This window comes from Balaenoptera ricei, chromosome 9 (genome assembly GCF_028023285.1).
Source record: "Balaenoptera ricei isolate mBalRic1 chromosome 9, mBalRic1.hap2, whole genome shotgun sequence".
Taxonomy (NCBI): Eukaryota; Metazoa; Chordata; class Mammalia; order Artiodactyla; family Balaenopteridae; genus Balaenoptera; species Balaenoptera ricei.
The window spans coordinates 69222348-69246067 of record NC_082647.1 but is presented as its reverse complement, the minus strand read 5'-3'; the positions used below and the strand labels follow the sequence as shown (position 1 = coordinate 69246067).

At 36.6% G+C, this 23720-nt stretch overlaps 1 protein-coding gene across 1 annotated transcript in view; it reads left to right on the top strand.

Annotated features, from left to right (window-relative positions):
- AGMO (alkylglycerol monooxygenase) overlaps positions 1-12216 on the top strand; it is a 336098-nt gene extending 323882 nt beyond the window's left edge. Inside the window, exon 13 of the mRNA XM_059932831.1 lies at positions 12142-12216. Within this exon, the coding sequence (XP_059788814.1) occupies positions 12142-12216 (75 nt within the window). The remainder of the gene's footprint in view (positions 1-12141) is intronic.
- The last annotated feature ends 11504 nt before the right edge of the window (positions 12217-23720 follow it).

Genomic DNA, 23720 nt, shown 5'->3' with positions numbered 1-23720 from the left:
TGGGTAAGGAAATAGTCAATCAAGTCCAGGAAGTGCAGAGAGTCCCATACAGGTTAAATCCAAGGAGAAACATGCCAAGACACATCTTAATCAAACTATCAAAAATTAAATACAAAGACAAAATATTAAAAGCAGCAAGGGAAAAACAACAAATGACATACAAGGGAATCCCCATAAGGTTAACAGCTGACCATTCAGTAGCAACTCTGCAAGCCAGAAGGGAGTGGCAGGATATACTTAAAGTGATGAAAGGGAAAAACCTACAACCAAGATTACCCAGCAAGGATCTCATTCAGATTCGATGGAGAAATTAAAACCTTTACAGACAAGCAAAAGCTAAGAGAATTCAGCATCACCAGACCAGCTTTACAACAAATGGTAGACGAACTTCTCTAGGCAAGAAACACAAGAGAAGGAAAACACCTACAATAACAAACCCAAAACATTTTAGAAAATGGGAATAGGAACATACATATCGATAATTACCTTAAATGTAAATGGATTAAATGCTCTAAACAAAAGACATAGACTGGCTGAATGGATACAAAAACAAGACCCGTATATATGCTGTCTACAAGAGACCTACTTCAGACTTAGGGACACATACAGACTGAAAGTGAGGTGATGGAAAAAGATATTCCATGCAAATGGAAATCAAAAGAAAGCTGGAGTAGCAATTCTCATATCAGAAAAAATAGACTGTAAAATAAAGACTATTATAAGGGACAAAGAAGGACACTACATAATGATCAAGGGATCAATCCAAGAAGAAGATATAACAATTGTACGTATTTATGCACCCAACATAGGGGCACCTCAATACATAAGGCAAATGCTAACAGCTGTAAAAGGGGAAATCGACAGTAACACACTCATAGTAGGGGACTTTAACACCCCACTTTCACCAATGGACAGATCATCCAAAATGAAAATAAGTAAGGAAACACAGCTTTAAATGATACATTAAACAAGATGGATTTAATTGATATTTATAGGACATTCCATCCAAAAACAACAGAATACACCTTCTTCTCAAGTGCTCATGAAACATTCTCTGGGATAGACCATGTCTTAGGTCACAAATCAAGCCTTGGTAAATTTAAGAAAATTGAAATCATATCAAGTACCTTTTCCGACCACAACGCTATGAGACTAGATATCAATTACAGGAAAAAAATCTGTAAAAAATACAAACACATGGAGGCTAAACAATACACTACTAAATAACCAAGAAATCACTGAAGAAATCAAAGAGGAAATCAAAAAATACCTAGAAAACATGACAATGAAAACACAATGACCCAAAACCTATGGGATACAGCAAAACCAGTTCTAAGAGGGAACTTTATAGCAATACAATCCTACCTCAAGAAACAAGAAACATCTCAAATAAACAACCTAACCTTACACCAATTAGAGAAAGAAGAAAAAGAAAACCCCAAAGTTAGCAAAAGGAAAGAAATCATAAAGATCAGATCAGAAATAAATGAAAAAGAAATGAAGGAAATGATAGCAAAGATCAATAAAACTAAAAGCTGGCTCTTTGAGAAGATAAACAAAACTGGTAAACTATTAGCCAGACTCATCAAGAAAAAAAGGGAGAAGACTCAAATCAATAGAAATAGAAATGAAAAAGAGGTAACAACTGACACTGCAGAAATACAAAGGATCATGAGAGATTACCAGAAGCAACTATATGCCAATAAAATGGACAACCGGGAAGAAATGGACAAATTCTTAGAAAAGCACAACCTTCCAAGACTGAACCAGGAAGAAAGAGAAAATATAAACAGACCAATCACAGGCACTGAAATTGAGACTGTGATTAAAATTCTTCGAACAAACAAAGAGCCCTGGACCAGATGGCTTCACAGGAGAAGTCTATCAAACATTTAGAGAAGAGCTAACACCTATCCTTCTCAAACGCTTCCAAAATATAGCAGAGGGAGGAACACTCCCAAACTCATTCTACAAGGCCACCATCACCCTGATACCAAAACCAGACAAAGATGTCACAAAGAAGGAAAACTAAAGGCCAGTATCACTGATGAACATAGATGCAAAAATGCTCAACAAAATACTAGCAAACAAAATACAACAGCACATTAAAAGGATCATACACCATGATCAAGTGGGATTTATCCCAGGAATGCAAGGATTCTTCAATATATGCAAATCAATCAATGTGATAAACCATATTAAGAAATTGAAAGAGAAAAACCATATGATCACCTCAGTAGATGCAGAAAAAGCTTTCGACAAAATTCAACACCCATTTATGATAAAAACTCTCCAGAAAGTAGACATAGAGGTAACCTACCTCAACAAAATAAAGGCCATATGTGACAAAGCCACAGCCAACATCGTTCTCAATGGTGAAAAACTGAAACCATTTCCTCTAAGATCAGGAACAAGACAAGGTTGTCCACTGTCACCACTGTTATTTAACATAGTTTTGGAAGTTTTAGCCACAGCAATCAGAGAAGAAAAAGAAATAAAAGGAATCCAAATCGGAAAAGAAGAAGTAAAGCTGTCACTGTTTGCAGATGACATGATACTATAGGTAGAGAACCCTAAAGATGCTACCAGAAAACTACTAGAGCTAATCAATGAGTTTGGTAAAGTAGCGGGATACAAAATTAATGCACAGAAATCTCTAGCATTCCTATACACTAATGATGAAAAATGTGAAACAGAAATTAACAAAACACTGCCATTTTCTACTGCAACAAAAAGAATAAAATACGTAGGTATAAACCTACCTAAGGAGACAAAAGAACTGTATGCAGAAAACTATAAGACACTGATGAAAGAAATTAAAGATGATAAAAACAGATGGAGAGATATACTACATTCTTGGATTGGAAGAATCAACATTGTGAAAATGACTACACTACCCAAAGCAATCTACAGATTCAACGCAATCCCTATCAAACTACCAATGGCATTTTTCACAGAACTAGAACAAAAAATTTCACAATTTGAATGGAAACACAACAGACCCTGAATAGCAAAAACAATCTTGAGAAAGAAAAATAGAGCTGGAGGAATCAGGCTCCCGGACTTCAGACTATACTACAAAGCTACAGTAATCAAGACAGTATGGTACTGGCACAAAAACAGAAATATAGATCAATGGAACAGGATAGAAAGCCCAGAGATAAACCCATGCACCTATGGTCTACTAATCTATGACAAAGGAGGCAAGGATATACAGTGGAGAAAAGACAGCCTCTTCAATAAGTGGTGCTGGGAAAACTAGACAGCTACATGTAAAAGAATGCAATCAGAACACTCCCTAACACCATACACAAAAATAAACTCAAAATGGATTAAAGACCTAAATGTAAGGCGAGACACTATAAAACTCTCAGAGGAAAACAGGCAGAACGCTCTATGACATAGATCACAGCAAGATCCTTTTTGACCCAGCTCCTAGAGAAATGGAAATAAAAACAAAAATAAACAAATGGGACCTAATGAAACTTAAAAGCTTTTGCACAGCAAAGGAAACCATAAATGAGATGAAAAGATAACCCTCAGAATGGGAGACAATATTTGCAAATGAAGCAACTGACAACGGATTAATCTCCAAAATTTACCAGCAGCTCATGCAGCTCACCATCAAAAAAACAAACAACCCAATCCACAAATGGGCAGAAGACCTAAACAGACATTTCTCCAAAGAAGATATACAGATTGCCAACAAACACATGAAAGGATGCTCAACATCATTAATCATTAGAGAAATGCAAATGAAAACTACAATGAGGTATCACCTCAGTCCAGTCAGAATGGCCATAATCCAAAAATCTAGAAACAATAAATGCTGGAGAAGGTGTGGAGAAAGGGGAACACTCTTGCACTGTTGGTGGGAATGTAAATTGATACAGCCACTATGGAGAATAGTATGGAGTTTCCTTAAAAAACTAACAATAGAATTACCATACGACCCAGCAATCCCACTACTGGACATATACCCTGAGAAAACCATAATTCAAAAAGAGTCATGTACCAAAATGTTCATCACAGCACTATTTACGATAGCCAGGACATGCAAGCAACCTAAGTGTCCATTGACAGATGAATGGATAAAGAAGATGTGGCACATATATACAATGGAATATTACTCAGCCATAAAAAGAAATGAAATTGAGTTATTTGTAGTGAAGTGGATTGACCTAGAGTCTGTCATGCAGCGTGAAGTGAGTCAGAGGGAGAAAAGCAAATACTGTATGCTAACACGTATATATGGATCTAAAAGAAAAAATGGTTCTGAAGAACCTAGGGACAGGACAGGAATAGAGATGCAGACATAGAGAATGGACTTGAGGACACAGGGAGGGGGAAGGGTAAGCTGGGACGAAGTGAGAGAGTGGCATGGACTTATATACACTACCAAATGTAAAATAGATAGCTAGTGGGAATTAGCTGCATAGCACAGGGAGATCAGCTCTGTGCTTTGTGACCACCTAGAGGGGTGGGATAGGGAGTGTGGGAGGGAGATGCAAGAAGGAGGAGATATGGGGATGTGTGTATATGTGTGGCTGATTCACTTTGTTATAAAGCAGAAGCTAGCACACCATTGTGAAGCAATTATACTCCAATGGAGATGTTAAAAAATCAATCAATAAATAAAAAAGACATCTACCCCTCAAAAAAAAAAATAGTGGATTATATTGCACTAAGGCTGTCAGTAGTCAAGGAAATCATTTTTCAGCCTTAATATTCAAATGACATAGCAGGAGCTACATGTACCTTATACCTATATCTGTTTTATACTGACACCATTAATCCACATCAAACATTTTGACATTATAAAACTCTTTATCATATAAAATATTACTATCACTTGATTGAATAGATTTTTATTTTTGTCCTCCTTCTTCATCTTTTTTTTTTCACAAAAAATATATTAGTCAAATACTTGTCTGATAAAAAAATTTTTTTAAAAAAGTTGTGAGAAGAAAAGAAAAAAAATGTTTGAAACAGGGTCCAGTTAGGAAAACAAAACCACTCTAGGTATTTCAAACAGTGAGATGTTAATACAAGGAACTGGTTTCAAAGGCATTGGAAGGGGCGGAAGAGCAAATGGAAGGAAGTGGGACTGGAGGACCAAAAGGGACGCATCAGTGAGACCCAGAGATCAGAAGATGCGGGTGCCCTGCCGCTCAGCTCACAAGCCGGTGCTGGCTGTGGTGAGACACTACTGCAGTTGGTTCCAGATCCATTGAAGAGGCACTACCTCGAGCAGAGCTGGAACTGCTGAGAGCAGTGCTGCCTGTGCCCAGGGTGCTGCCATCCAGATCACCTCCCCTCCATTGTCGCTACAGCTTCATCAGTAACTGCCCCCAAGGACCAGAGCCAGGAGCAGAAGGCTGCCCTCTTCCTCCTGCCTTCTGCTCTCCACTACCACTGTACTACCTTCTGTTTTCTGGTTGCTCTTTCTTGTCCTTCGGGCTCCATTTCATCCTTGTCATCAGGACCACTGTGTCCCTGCCTGTCCTCTTCTCCCTAAACACACTGCTCCCAGGGTGACCTCATCATGGCACCATTTCTTTTTTTTTTTTTTTTTTAATTTTTGTTGGGGTGTGATTGATTTACAATATTGTGTTAGTTTCAGGTGTACAGCAGGGTGAATCAGTTATACATATACATAAACCCACTCTTTTTCTTTTTTTTTTTTTTTTTGGATTTTTTTCCATATAGGCCATTACGGAGTATTGAGTAGAGTTCCCTGTGTTACACGGCAGGTTCTTATTAGTTGTCTATTTTATATATGGCAGTGTGTATATGTCAATCCCAGTCTCCCAATTTATCCCTCCCCCCCTTTATACCCTGGTAACCATAAGTTTGTTTTCTACATCCTTAACTCTACTTCTGTTTTTTAAATAAGTTCATTTGTACCGGGTTTTTTTTAGGTTCCACATATAAGCAATATCATGTGATATTTGTCTTTCTGTGTCTGGCTTGCTTCACTCAGTATGACAGTCTCTAGGTCCTTCCATGTTGTTGTAAATGCACAGCGCCATTTCTAATAGCAAAAACATGATTCTGAAATGACTCAAGTGTTCAACAGTACAGCATTGGATAAATATAGGTTATTCTTCAGATGGAATACTATGTACCATTTGGTGAAAACTGCACTGTACATCTGTTGACATTGAGAGACATTAATGGTATTGCTTAGTTAATAAACCATGTTATAATATTGCATGTAAAAAATGTATATTTAACAAAGAATTGGTTTTATTTTTCTCCAAATAATTCAGTAAAAACTTCTGTACATTTAACGTGTTTCCCTTAAAACAAATTGCTGCTGTTGTTGTTGTTACACTTGTGTTAAATAGCCAGTTAACTGATATTTTATGAACCTTATCAATGTCAGAGAAAGAATTTTTAAATAAAAATATACTTTTCAGTTTACAGGTGGGGTATGATTTATTAGTGATACAAAATAGGTACATTCATTCCAGGAGAATTTTAGGAAATCAACATGGAGGTCTAAATTTGGTTCAAAATGTACACAATGGAGTACAAGCCTACCTTGGAGATACTGCGGATTTGGTTCCAGACCACCATAGTAAAGAAATATTACAATAAAGTGAGTCACACAAATATTTTGGTTTCCCACTGCATATAAGTTATGTTTACACTATATCGCAGTCTATTAAGTGTACAATAGCATTATGTCTAAAAAATTTTTACATACCTTAATTAAAAAATACTTTACTGCTAAAAATGCTAACTATCATCTAAGCCTTCAGCGAGTTATGGTAGTACCATCAAAGATCACAGGTCACCATAACAAATATAATAATAATAAAGTTTGAAATTTGTGAGAATTACCAAAATGTGACAAAGAGAGAGGAAGTGAGAAAGTGTAGTTGGAGAAATGGCACCTATAAACTTGCTTCATGCAGGTTTGGTACAGACAGTACTGTACTGACTTCAGACTATATTACAAAGCTACAGTCATCAAAACAGTATGGTACTAGGCAGAATGAGACATATAGATCAATGGAACAGAATAGAAAGCCCAGAAATCAACCCATGTACTTATGGTCAATTAATTTACAACAAAGGAAGCAAGACTCTACAGTGGAGAAAAGACAGTTTCTTCAACAAGTGGTGCTGGGAAGATTAGACAGCTACATGTAAAAGAATGAAATTAGAACAGTCTCTAACACCATATACAAAAATAAAATCAAAATGGATTAAAGACATAAATGTAAGACCAGATACTTTAAAACTCCTAGAGGAAAAGATAGGCAGAACAGTCTGTGACATAAATCACAGCAATATTTTTTTGGATCCATTTCCTAGAGTAGTGGAAACAAACAAAAAAAATAAACAAATGGGACCTAATTAAACTTAAAAGTTTTTGCACAGCAAATTGAGTCCATAAACAAAACGAAAAGACAGCCTATGGAGTGGGAGAAAATATTTGCAAACGATGTGACTGACAAGGGATTAATTTCCAGAATACACAAACAGCTCATATAGCTTAATATCAAAAAACAAACAACCCAATCAAAAAATGGGCAGAAGGCCTAAATAGACACTTCTCCAAAGAAGACATACAGATGGCCAACAGGCACATGAAAAGATGCTTAACATCGCTAATTATTAGAGGAATGCAAATCAAAACTAGAATGAGGTATCACCTCACACCAGTGAGAATGGCCATCGTTAAAAAGTCTACAAGTAAGAAATGCTGGAGAGGTTGTGGAGAAAAGGGAACCCTCCTGCACTGTTGGTGGGAATGTAAATTCGTGCAGCCACTATAGAGAACAGTATGGAGGTTCTTTAAAAAACTGAAAATAGAGTTACCATATGATCCAGCAATCCCACTCTCAGGCAAATATCTGGAGTAAACTCTAGTTTGAAAAGATACATGCACCCCAGTGTTCACAGAAGCACTATTTACAATAGCCAAGACATGGAAGCAACCTAAATGTCCATTGACAGGTTAATAGATAAAGGAGATGTGATATATATATATATATAATGCAATGTTACTCTGCCATGAAAAAGAGTGAAATAATACCATTTGCAGCAACATGGATGGACCTAAAGATTATCATATTAAGTGAAGTAAGCCAGACAAAGACAAATATCATATGATATCACTTATATGTGGAATCTAAAAAGATGACACAAATGAACTTATTTATGAAACAGAAATAGACTCACAGACATAGAAAACAAACTTATGGTTACCAAAGGGGATAGCAGGGGAGGGATGAGAGATAAATTAGGAGTTTGGGATTAACATATACACACTTCTCTATGTAAAATAGATAACCAACAAGGACCAACTGTATAGCACAGGGAACTATACTCAATATATTGTAATAACTATAATGGAAAAGAATCTGAAAAAGCATAGATATATATGTATATATGTATGTATAACTGAATCACTTTGCTGTACACTTGAAACTAATACAACATTGTAAATTAACTATTTCAATTTTAAAAAGTAAAAAAAAAAAGGATTAGATGCCTGATTTGCTCCATTTTTAATAAGGCCTCTAAAAACACAGACCTAACGGGGAGGAGCAGCTGAATGACACGTCAGTTCCCGCTGACATTTTATTATGGATTAATGGCTCAGATTAGCCACCTGCCAATTGGTGAACTTTTGGGAAAGGGGCGGAGAAAACGTGGAGAGCATCTGTACAGGCCAAAGTTCAGGCATCAGAGCGGAGGGCCCTGGGAAGTCAAGGAAATAGCCTGAAGACAAGGGCCACTAATGATGTGTTACACAGGGAGGGCTTGACACCAAAAGTGAACTTCCTCTGTTTCATATTTTGAATCCAGCTGTTAAAATTATGGGACTTGCCCAGACCTATTATAAAATAAGTGTTCATTGAGTTTGTACGTATCTGGAAGCATCATATCTACAGATTAGGGAAGAATATTGCAAAGAAAAAGTGCTGTGGTTGCCATGTAGTCTTACACGGGCCTAAGTAGTAATTCTCCTGCCTTCATTGTACAAATAGTTGATTGAGAAATATGTTAATGAGCAATTATCTCAAATGACACTTTTAATCTGATCAGCTATGGAGAACTAAAATGAACAGCCTAATACAAAAATCAAGAGAAAGATTGGACAAGGGAAAATTTAAAATGAAATGACTATAATAATCAAGTGATCATACTGAGTCCATGTTAAGTAGTTTTCCAGCTTAAAATTATATATGAAATGTATGTTTAGATCTATTATAAGTATATACACACATTCAAAAATATAAAAGCAAATCTGTGTTTTCCTATTTAACTATTTTCTAATAAAACTGGGTGTCTATTTCAGGGCCATGCATATTTTGAGAAGGACATATTCATTTCATTTAATTTCTATTATCCTGTGCCAATCTGGATTTCATTATATATAAAAAAAATCCACTTTATGCTTAAAATATTGATTGTGAAAAGGTCTTAGAAACCTAGTAGTTAGTGGCAAAAAAGTACAGTGATTACTAAAAAAGAGAAAATGAATTCACTATTGATGTTCATATTCACTGAACTAACTTCCCAGGATGTGTAGTTTGATTTTCTGCGGGGCATTAAGTAAACAAAAAACATCATACAAGCTCTGATATTTAGTGGTTTTCTGACTGCTTGGTAAACCACATAAATTATGAGTTCCCACTGCCTCACCAGTAAACTAGATACCAATTCTGCAAGTTTGCCATGAGAATAAAACATTATAATCTAGTAAAGGCACCTAAGACAATGCCCAGCCTAAGCAAGGGTTTCACTGTGCATTAATCTTACATGTGAATCTGCCCCCTTCGCTTCATTAGCTTTTCTCCTCCATTTGGAGGGATAATACATAGGGGCCTGAAAAAATAGAAAACCAAAAACAGAGAAACAAAATAAAACTACAAACTGTGCAACATTGCATTTTTTGGTAAGAAGGTAAAAGCATTTTAGGTAATAAGATCTTTGTGTTTTAATTAGGGATGGGTCCTTAAGGAAATAGAACTGGATTTATAGTTTCAAAAGTGGAAAGATTTAGTTGAGAAGTGGTGAATTAACAACAAAGGCAGGTACTGAATTATAATCTTTTTCACACTTTTGTTAGATCAGAGGTTCTTAATATTTCAGAGATCCTAGATGAAAGTATGGATAGTCTAGTGGGTGGAGAGTAGGGACGAGGAGAATTATGACATACAAAATTTTACACACAGTTGTAGAGGTTTCATTCTCCCTAGACTTCAACCAATGAAATAATCCATGTGACCCTAGACACTAGATTGAAAACCAATAAAAATTGCTGCCAAATATTTTTTCAGATACCAGTGCCTTGCACAGCACAAAGTATATATTAGTTGCTCAATTAATATTATGGATCCAAATTAAACTATTCAACCCGATATCATAGATTTATCATCTCTCTCCTACTTGAAAGCTGTCTTCTCAGCTATCCCTCTGCCAACATTAACCCATATTCATATACAAATGTAATTCACTGCACAATCTACTAACTTTGACAAATACTCCCTTATCTTGATATTACTTTGGAACCCCGTGAGAAATCCCATGAGGTCATTTTACTTGAGGTACAGTCAAAAGAAACAAAATCAAAACCAGCCTTTAAATATATTGCATTTGATTTCTGAGGCAACTCCAGAATGTTAATATTATTCTTGACTCCTGCTTCAAAATAACTTTTGATTTTATTTTTGGTATTTTTTTTTTATATTGTGGATGTTATAGGCTGAAAGTGACACATGGATTTGAATAAAACTATCAGATTAGCTAATGTGAAGGATAATGGTTCTCTAGAAAGAACAAGAAGGTTCATATGAAACTGAACAACCTACCCATCTAATCGAAATATCCGGGTTTAAGAGGATTTTGTTGTTGTTGTTATTTTCATATCCAGGCTTTAATAGCAAATTCATGGCAGTTGAGGGTATTTTCTGTGAATGAATGACTGGCCTCAGTTAATGGCCTTGGCTTCACTTTAGTCCATCACCCCAGAATGTTCCCCATGCCTTCATCTTATTACTTAACTATGTCTCTTTGTACATTTTAATGGATCTTTCAGTAATTGTGATCTTTCTGGGGAGAGGCAAGTGGTCATATTTTAATCATTTGAAGAAGTTTGCACAATAAAAAAAAAAAAATGGAGAATCCCTTTCACAGCTTTCCCCATATCCCCAGCTGTTTGGGCATTTTTCATCATCACTCTAATAACACATAAAATGGAGATCATAAAAGAAATCCTATAGCTTAATTTTAGTGCATAGGTAAAGGGTAAGGGTTGACTTTGGAAAGCTCTGAGGTGTAAGGACTGTGACCAGTGCCTAGATTTTACCTCAAGAAGAGCAGAAGGTGTGTGTGTTTAGGTCATTATGGCATTTAGATGACACACAATGAAAATTTCTGCAACCGGTTAATTCTTCCTGAGGATGGCTGTATTATCGTTCTTGCTAGGATCATAAGAAGTCAACACTTTTACTTGGTTAAATTTTGGTGATTTATTGGGAATGTGTGGTAGTTACTTGAAAGCAAAGGGGTAAACTCAATGAACTCTTATGATTGCTTATTATGATTTAGTATGTCTTCAATTTTAAAGAGAATTTTGCAGTTACCATTTTATACCTGATAGGATCAAAAGACTAAGTACTTAAGTTAGCAGTGTTTAGAATTTAATTCATGTTGGGTGAAGTTCATAATATGGTAGATCACATTGCCTCAGAGAGAAATGATTCCTTAATACTGTTTTTATTTCTCCTTTTCCAAAGACTTCTTAAACTATATAAATAATGAGATTGTTTAGTATGATACAAACAACATAAAATGTATCCAAAAGCCGGAAGACAGTTCTGTTTCATTCACTGTCTAATTTACATAGCCCCATCCCTAGAAATGACCCAGATTTGTGAGGATATTTTATTTTAAAAGCCACAGAAACAAAATTTTTTACTCCTACTCTTCACATAACATGTTTTAAGCTGGGTTGGCTAAATTCTATCAGTGAACAACTGCTAGATTCAGTTTGAATAATTTAATTGCTTAAAATACGTATATTCATTTTCCTCTAGAAAGGTATTTCTAACTCAATTGAACAGAAGTATTGAATCAATTTTAATTGTTCTTCCTCTCTGTATTTTACTTCTTCAGATTTTTTTTTCCATCTGCATTGCTTTCTGGGGAGTAAGAAGCATGAAACAACTTGTCTCAGACCCTTGGAAATGACTAAACGTTTGTACACAATTCTCTTGTTTTAATCATTTGTCCACAACCACAATATATTACTACTGCCTATGGAAATATAACTATCCTATATAATGATTATATGAACTATTTCTCTAATGTGAGGTAAATACATTTATCTACTCTTGCTTCCTTTCCGCATTTATTATCCTCTATTAAAATTAAAGTCAGCTGCAGTTACTTTATTGCTAGGGTTGAAAGACAATGATTTCAAATAGAATGATGTTACATCCACTGGTAACATCTAAGCCAATGAGTATGAGAAGAAGGGATAAAACTTCAAAACAGTAAAAAGAATGAAGATTTTATTAGCATTGTTTAGACAACTTTTCATTTGCTGTCTGCTAAAATTGTGCTTGGATACACATTTGTTGTCATAAAAATGTATTACATGAGTTGTTTGCCTAAGGCTAGGTTTACCTTTGAAAGCCATATAACCTAAGGAGTAACATTACGGAAAATGACATCACTGAAATGAAAATCACCAGAATTCGTCAGAATTCATTTATTCCATAGATTAATTTGTGATACATATGTCTAAAATGTTTGGTCAGTTTGTTTTGGCAGATTGAGGAGTGTGCGGTATTTCTGTGCTATTTTAAGTTGTCACAATCATGTTAAAAGACTCTCTAAATAAAATTGCCCAAGCACTGTGTGTATATTATTCATTGGGACTGTAAATATCTGACAAGTATTTCATTAGGAGGGAACTGACAGAGATAGGCAGGAAATGGGTCAAAGGGGGAAGATCTGAAAACAGTTGGAATTTTTTTCTTTCCTTCTTCCAGTATTTCTTAGATTTAAAGTTACAATTTAAGTAACCAAAGTTATAAGCACTAAAACAGTTAATACTGTCCTTCACTGAGCTTTGCCTATATTCATTGCTGGTTTAAAGAGACTGATCAGTTGGTTGACTTATTTTTAATATGTGTTTTCTAACCTTTGAACAGAGAAAAGTTGTGGAACTAGTAAAAAGAATGAAACTGCAGGTGTCTGTGTGGACTCATGATGCAAAACTGAAGCACATTTATTTTGCAGACTGGAAAAGCAGAGTAAGATTAAATTTTGCATGATGGAAAAAATTAACAAATTATATCTCAAGCGTCAGAAGTAGGGAATTGGCTTTGCTTCATTCATCTTTTTTTACTTCTTAATTTAACACAGAGCTAGAGCAAATACTTGAACCCATAACAGATATTAGTCCCTATTCTTCTCCCTTACCAAGAGTTCTTGCTGGGCGTTGCATATTTAGAATCGTATTAAAGCAGGGAAACCTCTGTTGGCTTGAAATTGCTAATTTTATAGCATTAAAAACTCTGAATACCCATATTCTACATCCTAAAACCCTTCAATCTATAGGTTACAGCCTTCAAGAACAGCAAAGAAAAGAGAGCTTCCACAAATCTGTAAGTAGATTTTTAATGTGTTAGGACAGTTTATTGGTTTCCCCATGAGTCATGTATAAACATGTATATATGCTTGAATATATATGAATTTATAGGAGTGGTCTAGGAATGAGCTTAATAATGGAAATAAAGAATTCAAAATTGATAAAAGATATTTTTATGCTGAAGTTTAGTTTTCTTTTAGTCAACTCAAATTAATCCATTTTCTTTTCTCTCTTAGTTACTCTCACTATGATTATAAATTATTATTATTATTTTTTAGAAATGCAGACATTTTCAAGCTAGGAATTTTCAGGCCTTTGAAAGTAGAAGTGATTCCCAGATAGGTAGTATTCCCAAGGCCTGTGTGTGTTAATCAGGACACTTTTTTTTTTTTTTTTAATTTATTTTATTTATTTATTTATGGCTGTGTTGGGTCTTCGTTTCTGTGTGAGGGCTTTCTCTAGTTGTGGCAAGCGGGGGCCACTCTTCATCGCGGTGCGCAGGCCTCTCACTGTCGCGGCCTCTCTTGTTGCGGAGCACAGGCTCCAGACGCGCAGGCTCAGTAATTGCGGTTCACGGGCCTAGTTGCTCCGCGGCATGTAGGATCTTCCCAGACCAGGGCACGAACCCATGTCCCCTGCATTGGCAGGCAGACTCCCAACCACTGCGCCACCAGGGAAGCCCCAGGACACTTTTTTCTTCACCTTCAACCTTGTTAATTTCCCAGTCAAGTTTTCTTTTGTCGAGCACTAATACATGATGACAGATCATATAACTATTATTAATGTTGTAAATTAATCTTGAGTGATGCCATGTAATTTATGCTTACTCTTGACTGGAAGCACTTTACCGCGCTCTCTCTCTCTCTCTCTCTCTCTCATTCTGTCAAGAGAAAAGCACTAAAAATAGGGCTCATCAATTACTCAGCACTTGTACTGGAGAGATGTCAACTGACTTTGAAATGATTATGAATATTCTCATGTTTGATAATCTACCATAAGGAAGGCTAGAGAGAGGGAAGGCATATTTGTTTATTGAGTAATACTCGATTAGCGTTCTTTCCTTTACTCTAAAATCCTGGGAATTAAGTGCTGTTGATACCATTTTACAGAAGAGAATTCTGAGGCTGAGAGAGGTTAAAAAACGTGCTCAGACCTATCATGCTTAATTGATTGTCAGAAGAAAATTTAAAACCTCTGAGTTCTGACATTGAAGACCATGTTTCTCCTTTACATGATATCAGATACCCAAGACAAAACTTTAGAATACAGGCTCAGGAGTTTAAGTTCAGAGAACTTCCTATTCAATTCGATGCTCCAAGGTACAAAACAAAGTTCGGAGAAAAAGTAGTTTGGTTACAGGATGGATTAGTTGACTAGGTGCATGAGTACAGAACATATGATCTTTCTGAAAGTGATAAGGCCCCAGGTTATTTTATAGGATTGCCATATGTCTAAAAGAAGTCCATTCCTGTACTTGATTTGATTTGATAAAATTGCCCATTACTCTAGCTCTATTTGTTGTGTCATTTACTTCCCCTTCATCTTGTTCTTTCTAATTATTTTGGTTAAACTTAATCTAATCATCTCATGGCCATGATATTCAGCAATATGTGGATCTGTCCTTGAGTATCTGAAGTTCAATTGATCACCAAAGTACATGACCCTTTGTTATATTTAACATTACCAGCTTGCATTAATGTTTATCAGAGGTTCTCACATTTCACTTTACTGGTCATATATGATTCAATTATTCAGTGTACGTTCTGCAATAGAACCATTGAGTGGAATTCTTTAAGGTATGGTATACAGTATGATGAACACAACGTGATTTATTAGGGAGAGCAACAGTAGTTAGAAAGTGAGTTCCCTTTTTTTATGCCCTCTCCTCTATATTTTTACATTTGTAGCTTCCAGAATCCCAAGGAAAGACAGAAAACACAGAGGTAGTTTGGCTTTCAGAATCTTAAAACATTTTTCATGTCACTATTTTCAGCAGCACTATGGAAGGTGTCAGGCCCCATCTTAAGCCTACCTCAAGGAAAGTAGATTTAACAATGTTCTATCTGTTACTGGGGTATTTTTTCAGAACTTGCTCCAGTCTGCTGCCTTTTCTTCTCAATAGCATAACAGATAACTTCTCCCTCACCAAAAACTCAATTGGAAAAAGTCATTAGCAAAAAAAGCAAATCAGCAAGCATTGATGGTTTTCTCTTGTGGGTTGTGTCTGCTTTTTGGAATTCTGCAAGTGTCATACCTCTTTAGTCAGATTTTCCAGACATTCCAGACTCACCAGTATCCATCAATCATAAGTTCATTCCCTAGGTGTGTTCTCCTTTAGTTTTAACAGCAATAAATCCAAAATCCTAGCTTGCATAGATTTACATTACAGAAAACAGGAAGAAGTAACCTTTGTCTTTATGTATCAGGATTACCCGTGGATCTTTTTAAAACTGAAAAATTGCTGGTAGGAACATTGGAATTCTGATTTAGTAAGATTCAAGTGGTACCAGAGAGTCTGTATTGTTCAAGGGTCTACTATTGATAAGTTACAGAGGCTATAAGCAATCTAGAGTGAAAGAAAACTTCTCTAGACCCTCTCCTTGAGATTCAGAAATATGCAGGAGAGATGTACCATGTAAGGGAATATTGTTTCTATAGCTAATTAAAAGAATGGGGTGATAATGATTAAAAAAACACGGATATTTAGATATGCCATCCAAGGAAAAGTATACTTTAGTATGAGACTATTTTGCATATCCTCACAAACCTGAAAAAAACCCTGAAAGTTTAAAGCCTAGGTAAGCGTCAATGAGATGGGGAGAGGACAGAAGTCTAGCAGGCAAAGGAAACATGATCCCTACTGGGCATATACCCTGAGAAAACCATAATTCAAAAAGAGTATTATACCACAATGATCATTGCAGCACTGTTTACAATAGCCAGGACATGGAAGCAACCTAAGTGTCCATCAACAGACGAATGGGTAAAGAAGAGGTGGCACATATATACAATGGAATATTACTCAGCCATAAAAGAAATGAAATTGAGTTATTTGTAGTGAGGTGGATGGACCTAGAGTCTGTCATACAGAGTGCAGTAAGTCAGAAAAACAAATACCATATGCTAACACATATATATAAAATCTAAAAAAAAAAAAAAAGGTTCTGATGAACCTAGGGGCAGGACAGGAATAAAGACGCAGATGTAGAGAATGGACTTGAGGACACGGGGAGGGGGAAGGGTAAGCTGGGATGAAGTGAGAGAGTGGCATGGACATATATACACTACCAAATGTAAAATAGATAGCTAGTGGGAAGCAGCTGCATAGCACAGGGAGATCAGCTTAGTGCTTTGTGACCACCTAGAGGGGTGGGATAAGGAGGGTGGGAGGGAGAAGCAAGAGGGAGGGGATATGGGGATATATGCGTACATATAGCTGATTCACTTTGTTGTACAGCAGAAACTAACACAACACTGTAAAGGAATTATACTCCAATAAAGATGTTAAATAAATAAATAAATAACTTTTAAAAAAAAGGAAGCGTGATCAAAAATATTGGTGCCATAGCCCTGTTTATATTTGCCCCTGATTTTTCGTTTTTAATAAAATATTATTAATAGCAGAATTAAAATGTACTGGATTAAGTTTGATAGACATCGGTTTTGTACTTTTGGCTTTTGCCAGAGCTTCTTGTGATAAAGTGAAAGGTGGATGTGCAGTGAAGAGAGTTCTCACTTTAATACAAAGTTAAGTATGAAAGATGTCCATATATAATAGTTTCTGTTCCTCTTGCTCTGCCCTATTCAGACAAAAATGCAACTAACATCTCCTTTCAGGAATAGTACACAGCATGCATTTTACTTTGCTGGTAAAATGCTGTGTGCTAAGACAATCAGTGTCTAAGGATGGCTAATTCCTTCTAGGCAGGAGATGTGGGGAGACTCTCTAACAATGGCATCTGGCAGCCACGTGGCACACTAAGAAGCCTTACCTTGTCCTTTACAATACTCTGCAGGAACAAAACCATCAGGCTGCTAATTTGCATCAATAAGTCAAAAAATTGATAAATAAATGCATGTTTAATGATAAATTAAGTACTGAATTTTTTCCAGAAAATTCCTGCTAAATATGTAACTTGCATAAAATGTTTATCAATCTGTACTCACTCTTTCATCTGCCTGCAATGTCTTCCTCCAGATGTTGGCATTATGGGTTGAATTGTGTCCACCCAAAATTCAAATGTTCAAGTCTTAACCCCCCCCTACCGAAAACCTAAGATGTGACCTTATTTGGAAATAGTGTAGTTAATAGATGTAATTAGGTTGAGATGCGGTTATACTGGAGTAGCATGGACCCTTACCCAATACGACTGGTGTTCTTATAAAACGTGGAAATTTGGGCAAACATACACTCAGGGAGAATGCCATGGAAACGTGAAGGCAAAAATCAGGGTGATGTGTCTCCCGGTCAAGAACAACCAAGGTTGCCTGCAAACAGTCAGAAGCTAGGAGAGAGTCATGGAACATATATTCCCTCACAACTCTAGGAAGGAACCAAAGCCAGTGACACTTTAGTTTTGGACTTCTAGCCTCCAGAACTGTGAGACCACAAATTTCTGTTGTTTCAGCCACCCAGTTTGTGGTACATTGCTGTGGAAGCCCTAGCAAACTGATATTGTTTGTATGATTTGATCTCTAACCTCAACAGGTCTTTAATCAAATGCCTTCTTAATGAAGTTTTCTCTCACTAAAATCACACACACACACACACACACACACACATCCCAAAAGAGTTCTTCTATTTATTTTTCTCCTTATTACTTGCATGCTTTAGTTTTACTTATCTTTCTTGTTTATTTTATTTAAATCAACAGAGAATACTTAGTACTCTCCACTAAGTGTCTGTGAGAGCAGGGATTTCTTATAGTTTTATAGTCCTGTTTCCCTAGCTACTCAAATAATGACTGACACACAGGAGGTGCTCAATAAGTATGTGTCATGAATGAATTAATGAACTCCCTAGTTATTTAGGACCATATATTAACCCAAGGTAAAACTAATATCTTTCAATCTCAGTTTTGGCTGAATCCCAAGATAATAGTTACCAGCTAATCCTAAATTCCAAAGTGAGATTATAGAATACCATGAAAGACCTCCACTGTCTTAAATTCATGCTAAGACTCTTAATTCCTCACACAAAAGGAGATTTGTGAGTTTAGGAAATGAGGATAGGAGAGAGAATTTCTGGAGAGAGCTTGATGCAATGAAGATTCCACCTGTCCCTCGCTTCACATGGGAAAAGTTGGCAATGCTTCCTTCTCCTTCCCTCAAACTTCGTAAGCAAAGCTTCAGAGAGGCCAATTAAGAGCTAGCTATTCATCCTCTGAAGTTTGTGGCATGCTTCAGTGGACTTCTGTCTGCCCCATCTCTGTCTGGCCAAGTGGCCAGGGGCTGCATTTGGGAAGTAACCACACTCATGGCACCGGGTCTTGTTTGCAAGTTTTCCCACGAACTAGAAGGCCACAGTGAGTGTGAGAGCTGGCATAGGACAGCTGGGTGGACAGGACGCCAGTTGAGAGACGCTGGAGATGTACAGCCCGATGGTGACATGAGGGTGGAGCCAGGAGCAGCAGTTGGGAAGGCATCACCCTTGTCAGGAATTGACCTGAGACGTCCTAGTGGACAGTTAGTCTTATTTTCCCCCCAGGGTATGGGGAAATAGCAGGAAATCAGTGGTGGCCAGGAAAGCTCTTTCCTGACCCTTATGCTTCAACCATGACTAAGCTCTGGGCTTCAGGAGAGAAGATGTGATAAAGTAAAGAGAAACCAAGATCAAAACCCCAATACCCCTCCTACAGGACGCATACACACACACACACACACACACACACACACACAGCACACAGCACACACTCACAGGTTCACTACATACTTCTCACCTGCAGCAGGCCAAATCGGGAGGGAGGGGTCACAGGAGAGGAAGAACCTCTAATAAAGTTCAGAGTTGGTTTTCAAACAGAGACATTGGCATATTAATTTTTGAACTGAGAATATCTTTATGACTAAAGTGACTAAAGGAAATAGATTCAAAGAGAACTCGGGTCATTTATGGATGCTGCTCAAGGTATCATCCAAGGGCAGAGAGATGGCTTGGGCTTTACAGAGAGATTGGGGGGGGAGTGGAGAAAATTAAAGCAACTGTTTTCTTTTGTGTTCTGTGAATCCTGCGTTTTCAGCATACTGGTCCCGTCCTCCGCTGTGCAAATAGGGAAGAGCATCTCTTTATGAAAATTATTTGAAAATTCCAGGATGCAATCTACGTATATGCTTTATGTATAATAAACCATAGATAGTCTCATTTTCCAAGTCTGCAGCATTTATCACTCTTATTTTAAAAACAATACAATTTAAACAAATTATAAAAGTTTTCTAACACAGACTAGCTGTCTTGAGACTTCTGAAAGATGGTACGATAAGATTATTTATTTACTTTTTAAAAGTAAAAACAATGACTTTATAAACCAATTTCTGTAGCAAGCAGTTTGGGAAAGGTGAATAGGTCTAAAGTAATTTTTTTCTCTGTTTCAGCACTTTTGAAAGGCACAGAAGGGAATAAGACCAATCCAGAAATTCACGATGTCTCTCCAGTTTTTCCTTTTCCCATATGAGCAGAGACGGGAAGTGTACAGACACATTAGAGAATGTTTCCACTGTGTGGGAGAAACATCTGCAGAGTAGGCCTTTGACCACCAGAAGTGGAGAGAAAGAAGCATATGGGGGCGGAAGCAGGAGACACGAAAATAAAAACTGGGAGCTGGCTAGGCCCAAACATCCAACTGACTTGCCTAGCCTTCTGTTTACCTTTTCCATTACATAAGGAGACTAAGAGCAGTAACATTCTTAAGAAAAACAGTTTTTAAGTATGGTGTTGAAATAGAGTTCATAGCACACCCTTCATTTTTTCTTTTTCTGTGAGTATGGGAAATGATAGCATTCTGCTTTGCCCATCACCTGCTATAGAGCCTATGCTGGGCGGTTTTCATGGGTTTCTTCCTACTGGTCCTTTGCAGCCATTTATTACGATGGCTATGCCAAAGCCCAGAAGCTGCAGGCCTCCGCTCAAACCAGGGGAAGCACAGTGAAGACAGAGATGAGCTCTGAGTAAATTCCTCATAAAACATCAGGGGCAAAAATGGGCTTTGAAAATGCAAATGATTATCATTAGAAAGTAATATGCGACTACTGGAGAAACATTTGAAAGAATAATGTGGTCTAGCAAAACAATCCTGCAATCTGCATTCAATCACCACTAACCAAAAATGCTTGCAATGGTCCTTTGTATTGTTGGGAGCCAAGCGTTTTCTGGAACTCTTAAAGCCAGTTTTACCAAGTGGCAAATTACCAACAAAATATTAGTGAAAAAAATAACCAGCCTTAGACTTGACTTTTCCAGTAAAGGGGAGACTCTCCAGCTGTAATGACCAAGGTATTGAGAGCAACAAGAATATTGATATACATACCTGTAAATGCTCACAGATGAGTTTTGGGGGTTGGTTTGTTTTCGTCTATAGCATGTGGGTCTGGACATCTTGCCCACTAAATAGCTTATGTATGAGGACAGTTAAAATTCAGTATACAGAATTTTTAAAATTATATGGGACAGAGCTATATTTAGAAGATTGGACAGGAAGAATACATACCATGAACTTTTGGAAACTACTTAATTAATTTTGATTCTAGGCCAATATAACAAGTCTCTTAAGTGCAGTGGTATTGAAATTCTATTAACCTTATTCTCATAGAAAACAAGACACATATTCTTTAGAGATCATGGTTTTCACTCTTCACCATTGGTTCAGAGCCTTACTGAACAAGGCTTTTGGGCTCTAATCTTCAAAAAGAAAGTTCTAGCCCTGGATATGATTAAGTTTCAGACAAATCTTCTGCCTTCACCCCTCACAGTTCACACCTGGCATCCATGAGAAGGGTAGCCTCCTTGGGATGCAAGCTGGCAGTCACAAGGCAGAAGCCCTGCTGTCTTTCATGAAAGAACTACTTATCCTGGAGCCGTATATCATACATGGCCAAAGTATGTGGTTTAGGAGATGTCAGGCATACTCAGGAATCCTAGGCCTCATTCATTCAGCTACCAGAAACAGAAATATATTCATAAGGAGCCTTTTCAACAAAATACCATAAAGTTAGAATGAAGTTGAGACCCAATGTGTTTACTGCCAAAAAACGGGCAAGCAAACTGAAAGACATTAGATTTTCTAACTTAAATGTATCATACCTTTCAATTTATTTTTCTGAAAGGGACTGATAAAATTAGTTAAAATCAATATTCAACCAAAATATGCGTTGAAGATTAACAGTGAATAAGATGATGTCCACTTTGGAGGCATTTTTAAAGATGAAAAAGTAAAGTATATTATAATATGGATATAAAAGAAATGCTTTCATGAATTTTAATCTTACAGGATTTTTTTGAACTTTATATTCTGGGGAAAGTTTAAAAGAATAGATTTTTACATTTTTATTGTTAATGCCAGTATCACACAATAAAACAATTTGTAGCTCTCATGATTCTTTTTATAAAATAATCTTTTTTTCTTTCTCTCTCCTTCCTTCCTTCCTTCTTTCCTTCTTGCCTTCATTCCTTCTCTCCTTCCTCCCTCCTTCCCTTCCTTCCTTCCTTCCCTCCTTCCTTTGCCTTTCTCCAAAGAGAAATACCATTTTATTTCTTTTAAAGCTTCAGAAATTCAAATTCAAATGAGCATTCTGATATTTGAGATGGAGATTAAATATAGGATAATTGTTAAAATATTCAGATTGGTGGAGATGGGGGAGATTAAATTAAAGGCTGTTTCCCCAGGAGGTATTACTTTTAACAGATTTTAAGCAAATTATTAGAACACGCTGTTTTCTGTCTAATCAAAATGGGCTTAACAAAGACAATCACATTTTAGAAAACTGTACTTGCAATTTTATTGTAATTTTTTGTATTTAATAAACTGGAAAAAAATCCCTATGTTGTCTTTTCTGTGCCCCTCATGGCATTAAAGACAATTGATTTTATATGGGTTTTTACTTGAATATAATTCCATGATGCTAAAAGGCCTAATTCATTCTAATCTAACTGCAGTTTGGCCCCCAAATATGTCATAGATGCTAACAGGTTATCAGTTTCTTGCCTTGTGCACTAACTCCTTGGATCTTCACATCCACACTAGTAAGTAGTCATTATGTCCATTTTATAGCTGAGAACACTGAGCCTTTGAGAGAGTAAGCACCTTGCTAAAAGTCATATGGTGGTTAAATGGAAGGATCCGAAAGAGAACCAGGAGTATTTGAATCTAGAATCTGATATATTACATCATCTCTCACTGAACTGAAAGTCAAGAACAAAATCTAGACAAATAAAGGTGTTTAAGTCTGGTTTTTCCCCAAGGAAAGTGATTCATCTAAATCATGAAATTAACATTTTATATGTTGGAAATTGAAACATCAGAATATCATGAGAGGTAGTAAAAAAATGAACACTCGCCAACTTCAAACACCTGGTCCGTTGTTCTCTTTCACCCGGCAGAATGGATGAGGACCATGAGATCCATTTACTTGGATCTTCTTCCAACTGTGTGGGTTTCGGATATGAGCAATTTTATTTTCTCTGAAGTCAGGGGGGAAGAAAGGAAAATATATTAAAAGGGTAAAGTAGACATATAAAGATAGAACCCTTCTCGATTGCTAATATGTGCCATCATGATCAATAATGAAAAGCATATGTGAACCAAAGAAATACATTCTCCAATATGTTTTACTAATTTTTTTATTGTGGTAAAACCCATAATATAAAACTGACAATTTAACCATTTTTGAGTGTACAGTTCAATGGCATTAAATACATTCCCATTGATGTGTAATTATCCCCCCATCCTTCTCCAGAACTTTTCATCTTCCAAAACTGAAACTCTGTAACCTTTAAACACTAACTCTCCCTTCCTCCTTCCTCCAGTACCTGGAAACCACCACCCTATGTTATGTTTCTATGATTTTGAGTATTCTAGGCACCTCATAAAAGTGGACTCATACCATA